We start from the raw sequence: 11,450 nt of genomic DNA, 5'->3' as shown, positions 1-11,450 counted from the left end.
TTTTGAAAACGCAGCTTTTTAGATGCAGGTGTCAGGTAAACTTTAACGTGCTCGTGAGAAAACCCTAGAGAAGAAATTAGGTCTCTTCAATGGGGCATTTCTTTTGAAACTTTTGACAATCACGTTTTCAATATTGTCTTGGCCATTAAACATTAACTCCAGGACAGTGTTTGGATTTTTCCACTTTTGCCGGAGTTCATTGTACACTTTCACACTGACTTCTTCAGTGTTCTCTAAGGACATTTTAAGCTTTTGGGACAAAATTTTAGCCCAAATCCTGTGGGTAAACCTGTTCATGATGGCTTTATCTGCCCCTGGAGGCAATTTCCTTGCCTCATTTGCGTTGCTTATAGCGTGCAGAACCAAATCTTTAGTGAAGCTTTCAACAACTTTTACGTACTCTTCTCGGTTTTTATATATAGTGAGTACTCTTTTTGGTAAGGCCAACAGGTGTTTTGTAAATGTTGGGACAGTAATATCGTCAAGCTGTTCCCTCAGACATAAAATCAAATACTTCTCCTTGCAGTTATGTGCTTTGCAAAGATTGGTGAAAATGTCCTTGTTGATATTGGTCAGCCTTTTTGGAGATAGATCCAAATCCCTCTCGTCAATCTGAGGCCAGATTTTTTCAAGCAGGCGATCGCTGATAGAGTCGGAGTTGTGGCACCGTGTGAAGTCCTTGTATTTAGACGAGGCTTTGCCTGCGGCCTCTGAAACTACCAACTGAATAACTTTATAAACACAAATCTTTTCTTCAGACAGATAATCAGATGCCAGAGTGACATCATAAGAACCAAAATCTGAATCAGACTTATGGACTGACCTATGTAGTGTTTTCTTCACAGGCTTTTCCAGGGGGGAAGCTTCTATGTTGTCCAAGTCTTTTGAGTAGTTTTTCTTCAAAAAGCTCTTCTTCGGTTCCACTGTGGCTGCGGTGAGGGTTTGAGGAAGAAACATCTGGGACGACACAGACGCTTCTTCCTCAGATGAATCACTAAAACCAATAAAAACATTTAGATATATGTTAGGTGGCGTTGGTGCACGATGCAGTGATATTTCACTGTCAGCTGTGGATGTTTTATCAAGACTGCTCTCCTCTGCAGTCAAATGCAGCTTGAGGTTTTTTGAGTCTGAAGAGTCCTCCAGTCCTGGAGTTTCTGTTTCTTCATTATCACCGTGGTCATCTACAGAAATTTCTTTCAGGATGCTGTCCTTTGCTCCTGTTTCTTCTGTTTTCTCAGGGGACTCTGTGTCCACTGAGTGAAGACAGGCCTCATCAGTCTGCGTGGACACTGCATCTCCCTTCTCCACGGTTGTGTCCATTGCGTCCTCTAACATGGAACAAAGTTTCAACATGTCTTTCAGCAAAGTGGAAGGCAGCTCAGTGTTGCAGTACTCTGGGTTGAACTGCAGAGATTGCCACTGTGGTACAATTGTACCAAAAAAGTGGTCACTTAAGGACTTCCATGTTTCCACTGAGGTGTTACTGTGTGGAGTTGTCATGTTTAAGTTTGTATTACTATTTCTCTGACTCTGAAATGTAGAAGAGGAAATAAATTGTTGGCTGGTTGGAGTTGGACTAGGCATGTGTGCTCTTTGTAAACCAAATGCTTGGGAGTCTGGACGGCTCCTTTATATAGGTTTAAGCCCCGCCCACGTTCGGCTGCAGCCACTGTGACGTCATCCACTTTTCTTTGACGTTGAACCTTCAAAGGTTTGGGGGCGGGGTTTAACTAATACCTTATAAGTTTAAAGTCACAGTCATCTAACAACAGAAAAAATACTGATTGTCTAAGAGAAAAAAATGCATAACTAAAAATGTTTTCCATCTTTTACATCAGCAAACAGAATTCTTACTGAGCATCTTATTGTTTGGTTTAATTACTAATGCAGGAATGTTGCTCTTGCAGCCCTGTGATGCGGTTCTTATAGTCTGCTTGGAGCTGAATGCTTTCTAATATGACATGCTGATGTTTAGCAGGTTGAATGCTTACCATCCCTAAAATGCAAAGACTGAGCAGGATTTTAAGAAGTTTTTGTATCATTAAAAAAATATACATGTGAATGTTGACAGCTTACGACAATTACTGCTACATCCCATAGCTTGCCTTTTAGTCCTAAACATAAAGCATAGCAGAACCTACTGGGAACATTAGTAATATTTGCATTTGCGTATGTGTTAAACTTTTCTGTTGTTTCCTTGGAAACGTGTGATTTTTTTTAAAAACTTGTTATACACATGTCAGTATTTTCATAATTAAGAAAACTGAATTTCTTTTCCATTTTCACTGTTTCCTAATTTTTTTTTACATGAAATAAACTCTAAAATCAGAATTAAATTGCAATCCTTATTTGTATTTTTATTATTTCAGTATAAAGAATAAAACATTATTCTCAGAATTTATTAGAGTAAATCCTGACTTCCTGTCTTACATCACAATCCAGCTTACAGCCTGCATAGACACACGATCAGGGTGAGCTCTTGTGGATCTGGAGACTGACAGGATAACTGATGACTGATGAGGGGAATAACAGCGCCGAGCAAGTTTATTTCAAATTATTTGATAAGAGCTGCTGCACTACAGAGATATTCAAATTTATATGCATTAATCTACTCGGTGAGCTCATGCTCTTTATAGAGCTGATGATCTCTCCCATCACAGTTTGATCATAGAGATAGTTTTTTTCATCTTCGGTCTCTCCTATCTGCTCTGGCAGAGCTATACTGAAATGAAATCAGCCATGATGTGAATAAACTAAGAATTCTACAGACATTTCTCAGTCAAGTTGATGTTACAGAAGGTGACAGGACAGGATCTTAAACTGTAGCACCGTGCTCTTTGGCAAAGCATGACAACTGATACTGTGTTTGCAGAAGGCAGTAATGCAGCAGTAATGCAGCAATTCTCCAATTTTTGTAATTTTAAGCCACAAAATGTATATAATATGTAATTGAAATACAAATTATCCACAATTCAAAATCCTCAGCATTAGTCAAACAGCACTGCAAACTAAATCCCTCTATCTTCATGGTGCATGGGTTGGTCATTTGCAAAAGAAGCCTTAACTGGACTACAGCACATTTTTTTAAATTACGATTGTCAAAATGTGACCTCACGCTTAATTTGGTGAATCTCAGCATGAATAAAACATCCCCAGACAAACTTTGAAAGGCCACAAACCTTAAATATCATAAGTCACTTTATTTAAGAACAGCAAACAACAAGTGCAAACAACGACACCAGACATGATTTGAAACTGACAACCCAAGAGATTCAAATGATTTCAACTAAATGAAACTATCACTAAAAACAATTAAGCAAACACACGGCACGTGACAAGCTTGAAACTGGGTGTGACGTCCTGTCTTATTTCAGTCTTTCCTGTTCTCCACACTGTCTGGTTTCCTAATCTGAAAATGTCAGTGAGAAAGAGGACATTTTTAGTCATGAGTCAAGTCCTGCTGGTGAGGTAGACTACGTGATCTGGAGGTGGAAGAGGCTGTTTCCGACTTTCAACTGTGCACACAGAGCAGAATCCCTTGTTTTCACAACCAGCTGGCTCATGGAGGTGTTACCAGTCACACTGCTCATGTTGAGACATGACCTGGGCTTCTCTTGTTTGACTTGCCTCACAAGAAAGTGGCTAGATTAAGTTAAAAGTATATATCTGCTGGGAGACTTTTCCCCCTTCATGTGCTTAACCTGCTTCCCCACAATGCATCGCATATGTCATGATTTATATTTTATAACCACCATGGATTCAGACTACTTGCCCCTGGGTTTTGCGCCCTTAATAAACCCGGTTATTTAAGAATATTTAATATTATGCTAAAATAATGAAGGCCAACAAACATATTTTGCAAAAGCTCACAGGCAGGAAACATCTTATTTGAAATTACACCAAAATATCGTCCTCATTAGGTCCCCCTGCCCTGAAGCACCCAGATTTAAAGCTTAAAGCCTCTCCGCCCATAATCTTATTACTTTACAAATAATCAGACCTCAAAAGACACAGATGATGAAACCCTGCTACCACAGAGGGATGCACCTCCCGCTCCTCCTCCTCTTCACTATCATCATCATCCTCATGAGCGGAAGTCCTGGGAAACCAAAGCCACAGGAAACGCGGCATGATCCGAGCCGCCTGCTAACTAATCACCTAACTAACCAGCACAGGTGTCAGTCCCACCCTGACTGTCGCACTCGGGGAAGCATGGGAGGCTCTCCGAGCGTCGAGATACCAGGTGGAGGCAAAGAGGGATACCACGTCCTCAGGGTAAGAGAACATTTTAATGTGGACGTACGGACTGTGACCTCCTGTTAGCCCGCGGAGGAGCAGCTAACGATAGGATAGAAGGGTTATTTTTCCTTTAGAGGAAGCGACCTCTACTACTGGCTAAATGCTGATGCTAGTAGAGACTTGTGTTTGACACAGACCCCGAGGAGGACTCAGACACACCCAGAAATCTCTTCACATAGCTCGTTGTCTTTATTGTAAACGGCTAGCTGTCCCCGCCTTTGAATGGAAGCTCCTGCTACGCCCACTCTCTAGCACCAACCGCTGATGTGTGAGCTTGCTAATAGCCTCTCGGTCTACACTGTTTAAATGATATATATCCATATTAGAAACTGGACACGGTTAATTGTCATTCAGACGTGCAGTTTGTGAGACAATCAGCAGATGTCCCCTCACTCCCCAGCAGACTGGATGATGCCAGAATAACCGGTGTGGCTGCTATACGTGATTTATGGAAATGGGTGTGTGTGACTGTTTTCATTTGAAAACGTTATACTCCACCAGTCAGTCCAAGCTTTTAAAGAGTTTCATCACCAGATTACACGCAGGGAAAATGGGCCACACTAAAAGTAAAATGCTAAATGTTTGCATTTTGTGCTTCAAAGATCTGTGTCCAATCAGACCCACTGATCAAGGATCATTAAGAAAAAAGGATCACTTTGAACATAATTCATTCACAGTGGGTCATTAGCTCAGTTTGTTTTAGAAAAGCCTTTAAAAATTCTTAAAAAGATACTTTAAATACAATTCAGGGACACGAAGTTGCAATAAGACAACAACAACTCATAAAAACACTTGCCCCAACAAACAGGTGATCAGCTCTAGGCGTACCTAGATGATGGTGGGAAGGATACTAAGAAAGGGAGGAAGGAAAATAAACACCTGGGGAGTGGAGATAAGAAAGAGTGCATCACAGGCAGTCCCACACCAGCCCTGAACCTATAGCGGCATAGCAAAGGGATGGTTTTAGTGGTTTTATCAAAAAAAGGCCAGTTTGAAGCTAATGTTAAATGTAGAGAGGATGCCTGTCTCTTAAATCCAAACCGTGAAAAGAAAGAGAGCGGCCTGATACCTGAAGGCTTGGCCTCCTATTCTACTTTGGAAACTTTTGGTATCAGAAGTAACCCAGCCATCTGAGAGTGAAGTGCTCTGTTAGGTTATTATGGTAATATGAGGTCCTTAAAAGACAATATGCCCTGAAGATTCAAGACTTTGTACGTGAGAAGGAGTAAAATAACCAGTTAAGGCTAGTTTCCAAGAAGGAGACTAATGAGTCTTCTTGGAAACCTCACTTGACACACTAGTCTTAAACCAGTGAGAGGAATGTTAAACTACACAGGAGTGTTTGCCAAAACAGAGATGTACAGGTTTTCATTGAATGCTGCTCGTCCTTTGTGACAAGGACCTGTGTGCAGATATTTAAAAGACTGGCATTAACCTGCTTTACTTGAAAACCTTCTGACCGCCTTCTAATCTGTAGGTGCAAGAGAATTCTCCCGGTCGCCGTGCGGGACTGGAGCCATTCTTTGATTTTATCATCTCAATCTGCGACACTCGGCTGGTGAGTTTCCGGTTAGGTCAGTGTTAGTCACCGATATTCCTAGGAATCATTTGGATATACTGGTTTCTTTACAGAACAGGGACAATGACACCCTGAAAGAGCTGCTGAAGATGAACGTGGAGAAGCCCGTCAAGATGTTGTTGTATAGCAGCAAGACGCTGGCAGTGCGGGAGACGACGGTCACGCCCAGCAACATGTGGGGCGGCCAGGGGCTTCTGGGAGTCAGCATTCGCTTCTGCAGCTTCGAGGGAGCCAATGAAAATGTTTGGCATGTCTTGGTGAGTGTTAGGTTCTGTCTGAGGCTGCTTTTTTTGGGGGGGTGTTCTTATTTATTTCTGTGATCTCATGTGTTGATAGCTGCATGTTTTTGAGTCCAGGAAGTGGAGCCGAATTCTCCTGCATCCCTGGCAGGTTTGAGGCCGCATGCAGACTACATTATAGGAGTGGACACCGCCATGACTGAGGTGCCTGCTTAAGATTTTATTTTTATTTTTTAATGCAGGAATTAAACCAGGAACAAGTTAACCTGATGTGTATTTTTGTGGTTTTTAACCAGAGCGAAGATCTGTTTTCCCTCATTGAAACACATGAAGGGAAGGAGCTAAAGCTCTACGTTTACAACACAGACGCAGACAACTGCCGCGAGGTGGTCATCACCCCAAACTCTGACTGGGGTGGAGAAGGCAGGTATGACAGTCACTAAAAAAAAAATGATCCACACAGTTTCTGTTGCTGGTTAAAATCTGTGAGCTTTCTTGATATTACGTAAGAGAGGAGTTTACAGTCAATCCTGCTAGTTTATTTAAGTGCAGAATTTGTTCTAGGCTATGTTTTTATTTTCATTTCTGGATTTAAAAACTGTGTTTGATATATAAGTGCTGAATGCATAGCCATATGCTGCCTTTGTTAGTGTGGTTGTTGGTGCCAGATGGACTAATGAGTATTTCTGAAACTTCTGTTGATGTCAGAGGTCAGAGGAGAATGGTCAGCCTGCTTCAAGCTGATAGCAAGGCATCAATAACTCAAATAAGCTAAGAACACAAACTCTTTAGACATTAGACACTATAGGATTTGAAAAAGATTCCCATTATTAAGTCAGTTCTGCTGCAACATTCAGATGATAGGGTCAAAACTTGGTGTAAACAACACAAAAGCATGGATTCATCCTGCCGTTTGGCACACTTTAAGTACCAACGAACCTTTTTTTTTTTTCCGTTAATGCTATGGCCTGTCGTTGTTGACCATATCCATCCCTGTAAGTCTACCCATCCTCTGTGACACGTAACAAAGCTCACATCATCTTAAACTGGTTTCTTGAACATGACAATGAGTTCCCCGCACTTAAATGACCTCCAGAGTTTCAGAGCTCAATCCAAAGTGGTGGAACGGGAGATTCTCATCATGGTTATGCAGCAAATCTACAGCAACTGTTTGGTGCTATCATGTTAATATGGAGCAGAGTGTCTGAGGAATGTTTTCAGTGCTTTTTTTGAATCTGTGCCATGAAGATTTAAGGCAATTATAAAGGCAGAAGTGGGTTCAACCCAGTACTAAGAAAGTGATGGAGTATACTTCTGCTACACATGTAGAAAGTTATGAATCATTCCACCAAGAAAAATGATACCCCTACGTTTAGGTGTATCTTGAGTTTCAGTGGGTTTGATTGTTGAAAAAGTTCTACTGTAATTTGAGTGTCAGGTTTTTCTTTTACAATGTTTCTGATGCTGCCCCTTCACAGTATTGCTCTATTTCTGCCATGCAGTCTAGGCTGTGGGATTGGCTACGGTTACCTGCACAGGATACCTACCCTGCCATTTGCTGAGGGTAAGAAGATCAGTTTACCAGTACAGACTCATTACGAACCACCTCCTTCACCAAAAGATGGCTTCACAGAGGTAAGTTGGCATCTTTAATAACTGCATCCAGAAGTAAATCTCATTTTGATGCTGTCTGGCTTCCAGCTTTTGTTAAAATGTACAAAACACTGTTGGTTACCAGGTCCACCTCTCTGCCGTCGTTCCAATTGCTGTGTCGTCTTCTGCTTCGACGGGATTGGAGCAAGGTCTCGCTAGCTTGTCCGTCAGCTCAAACCCAACATCGGTCCTGAGCAGTCATACAGGTACACTGTCCTCTCTGACTCTTTAGCATTTACAATTTGAGCTGATCTGAGGATGAAATCTCACGGAAATTAATTAGTAGTTCAAATGAAACCTAAGTGGAATAACAGAACAACAAGAGTTAAAGGCATTTAGAAACCTATAATATCTCCTCCTTGTTGTCGCTTTCTCATGTAATAAAACATATGATTATATAATTTCAGGAGTTCCTGCTGTCCCGCTGCACAACCAAGTACCCCTCTCACAAACTGTTCCACTGTCTGTCAGTCCTGCTCCAACGCTACCAGGTTGGTTAAATTACATTGGGTGTTCATAGCTCCCCAGTTTTTGTGCCAAGTACAGTCTGTAAAATTCATACTTTATGATCCATGATGCGAGTCTGCTACACCTGTCTATTTTTTCTCCCTTTTCTTTTTGTTGCATAGGCGTAATGCCCCTACCTGGAGGTCTTTCACCTTTTCCTAATCTACCAAACCTAAATGTCTCATTGCCAGATGTGAGTCATGCATTGCCACCGGGAGTTGGAATACAGCCCGCAGGTATAAATGTGTTCTGTCAAGCATGCTTGGGTTCGGATGTAAAGGCTAACGCTGATATTTTGCTTTCTTACTATCCAATGCAAATTAGAAATGTATTGTAAAGACGTACAGTGTAACGACCACAGGCAGCTGAGAATAGTCCAGCTAAATACAGTTTATTACTACTGAGTGACTTTGATGGAACACGCCCAGCTTAGTAACATTTTAGCTTTTAAAAGTGTGATGGCAGGCTCGCTGTTTTTGGTGTTCCCAACATTTGTTTATAGAAACAAATGTTTAAGGGTTTATTTTTAATATTGAGATAGCAGCGATTTAGTGAAACTTGGCTATAGGATTTAGATTGACTGACTTTTAAGTGTCCTTGAAAATTCTGGAACAGGTTTGACTTATTAACATCACTCCTCCTCCCATTTCTAGTCTTGACATGATCTTTTCATAACACAGTTAAGTGACAGAGACATTGTGCAAAGATGTATCCAACAGTTCAACCTGGTAAATTCTAACGGTTGGAAGAGGAAAAAAGTATTTAAAAAAAGAAAAACAGGTTTTCTTCTTTTACAGTTCTGTAAACATTTCTATTTTTGCCTCCATTGTTTGTGTCCATTCATATTTTTCCTCTAGGCTTTGACACATACTTCAGATGTGTCATGTTGACTAGTGTATTATGTCATTTTACTGGATCCTCTGATTAATTGGTTATTAAATGTGGGTTATCTATGTCTACGTGGTTATAACATTCAAACACAGCATCAGGGTCAAGTCTGGATTCAGTATCTTGCCCAAGGATAAACTGACAAGTGGATTGAAAGAGCCAGGGATCGAGCCACCAAACATCTGATTGGCAGACAACCAGCTTCACCTCTGACCCCTGTGTAAACTGTTTCGAACTAGCCAAAATGTTCTTGAGACTTGACAGATGACAAAAGTAAAACTGAGTATAGTGTGGGTATAAGACATCCTCCTAGAAAAGCTTCAACTAGTCTTTGCATTGAATGTTTAGTCTTTAGAATACTATTCTTCCAAAAGATATTCCCTCATTTGGGACTCATGATAGAGAGAACTAAAGTCAATTAAAAATCTCCCCGAGGTGTCCAATTAGTTTGAAATGTGAGGATACAATTCTCATTGTTATCATTTCCATAAGCATGTTATTGACCCCTTGAGCCATGTAGATGGATAATGTCATCATAGAAGAGTCTACTACCATCGTGATCAATCTTTTTAATTGTCCCCCGTGGCATACTAGAATCCATAACTGGAAGGGTCAAACATTTCCTTTACTTTTCCTCCCATCCACATGTTTGCAACTGCAGTCTAAAGGACCTTTAACTCTTTTACCTTATAAAAGGGATAGCTGCAGACCAGTGTAGCAGATCATCAACTAATCTGAAGGTTGGTGGCTCGATCTGTAAGCCATAGTATCCTTGGACAAGATACCGAACTCAAAGTTATTCTCAAGATTTACTGAGAATCAATCCCCTTATCATAAAGATGACATCTGATAACCACCCTGTATCCTTAATGATGAGTTGACACCACAGTATATATCCATTAAGATGTGGTTTGACAACCAAGGCAGAAATCACCCTCACTAACTTTTGATGCACACCAAGAAATTTCGTTTTTGGAAGCAAACCTGAAATGACCGAAAGTGTTTGGTTCAGAAAAGGGTTACCCCTGGTAGGCGTCCAAGGGTGAAAGGGTTAAACCAATTACTAAGTCGATCATTTTAAATCATGTGAAATTTGCTTAGTGTTTATATTTAAACTAAAGTTGTGGAAGAGTAACTTACCTTTAATATTCAAATGCATTGTTGCACAGAAACTGGATTCTGACTCACACCTCATTGAAAGTGCTTTACAAAGGCATCTTTCCAGGATTGGTTGAAATGGAAGCAAACACCGTCTGAGCCTTTTCTTTAATACTGAGTGTTGTCTCCAGGCAGGAAAAGTAGAAGTGTAGTGTCCAAGAGCTAATGTTGTTAAAGTAAAATTACAATTTTGCTAACTGAAGGGTTTTGTGTCATCTTCTGCAGGTCTTCCACCTCTTTCAGCAATTTACCTGCCAGGTGCTGCCCCCAGTGCAACTCCTCCCCTATCCAACTTTGTTTCACCCCCAGTCTTTGCCAGTACTTCGCCTGCTTCCACTATGCTAATGAACAGTTTTCATGCCAAAACCCCCAACTCCCCATCAGTGACCACCTCTGGATCAATAAATATTACAATGTCTGCAGACTCATCTTAACAGAAAGCAAAAATTGAAGATGTTGGCATGCTCTCTGTAGAGTCTTTACACAGTGTAATCTGACCATTCACCCCAGCACTCGGCTGACAAATTCCACGTGCAAACAGACCATCAGGATTGTTGTGCGAGCTCGGCTGCAAGAATGGAACTGGTATTAAATGCAGGGCATCCAGTTTGTCCTGGAAATGGTGTGTCAGAAGAAAAGCCCTGCGTCTGAAGGCAGTTAAAGGAACTTTGAGAGCATTTTGGAGTTTAAGTTGTTCTGTGATAGAGGACATTTAAATTCTTTTTAAAATATGGAACATGGGTTATTCAAATTGTGCAAATCAGCATCTTCGCATCTTCAAGGATTACACTACTTAACGGGAGGGCTCAACTATAACTTATACTACTGGGGATCTTCCATTAGAAAACAAGGCTTGCTGGCTGCAGGATTGCAGACATTGTTTTCTTGTATTGTATGAAATTATTTGTAAAGTGAAATATTGTTACCTTGATTAAACTGATGTATTTTCTCAATGTTAGCCTCTGGTTTTTCTCATCTGTTGTGAATCTTACCTGCATCCTAGTATGTAATGTAATACTATGTAATACTAAACATAACCAGAGGGTGTCAGTATAATCACAGACATAATGGTAGGTAGAGCACACCTGAAAATTTACAGTGAATAAGCACTAAATTATCTTTTT

General features: G+C 40.7%; 1 protein-coding gene across 1 annotated transcript; it reads left to right on the top strand.

The window, feature by feature from the left end:
- Nucleotides 1-4,089: 4,089 nt before the first annotated feature.
- LOC146616228 (Golgi reassembly-stacking protein 2-like) lies at nt 4,090-10,823 on the top strand. The gene is made up of 10 exons (XM_085375037.1): nt 4,090-4,278; nt 5,780-5,860; nt 5,935-6,138; nt 6,238-6,324; nt 6,417-6,547; nt 7,623-7,755; nt 7,859-7,979; nt 8,181-8,264; nt 8,403-8,516; nt 10,552-10,823. The coding sequence occupies exons 1-10, from the start codon at nt 4,090-4,092 to the stop codon at nt 10,758-10,760; spliced, it is 1,353 nt and encodes a 450-aa protein (XP_085231163.1). The 3' UTR covers nt 10,761-10,823.
- Nucleotides 10,824-11,450: the final 627 nt, after the last annotated feature.

This window comes from Diplotaxodon limnothrissa, linkage group LG16 (assembly GCF_057381915.1).
Source record: "Diplotaxodon limnothrissa isolate DT_005_m linkage group LG16, D_limnothrissa_male_GT1.1, whole genome shotgun sequence".
Classification (NCBI taxonomy): domain Eukaryota; kingdom Metazoa; phylum Chordata; class Actinopteri; order Cichliformes; family Cichlidae; genus Diplotaxodon; species Diplotaxodon limnothrissa.
This window is presented reverse-complemented; position numbering and strand designations above follow the sequence as displayed.

What these genes read in the sequence shown, in the direction of transcription:
- LOC146616228 (XM_085375037.1), top strand. Translation starts at nt 4,090, where the DNA reads ATGAGCGGAAGTCCTGGGAAACCAAAGCCACAGGAAACGCGGCATGAT. An exon ending in CAAAAGATGGCTTCACAGAG is followed by an intron (nt 7,756 to 7,858) that starts GTAAGTTGGCAT and finishes GTTGGTTACCAG; the next exon opens with GTCCACCTCTCTGCCGTCGT. An exon ending in GGTCCTGAGCAGTCATACAG is followed by an intron (nt 7,980 to 8,180) that starts GTACACTGTCCT and finishes ATATAATTTCAG; the next exon opens with GAGTTCCTGCTGTCCCGCTG.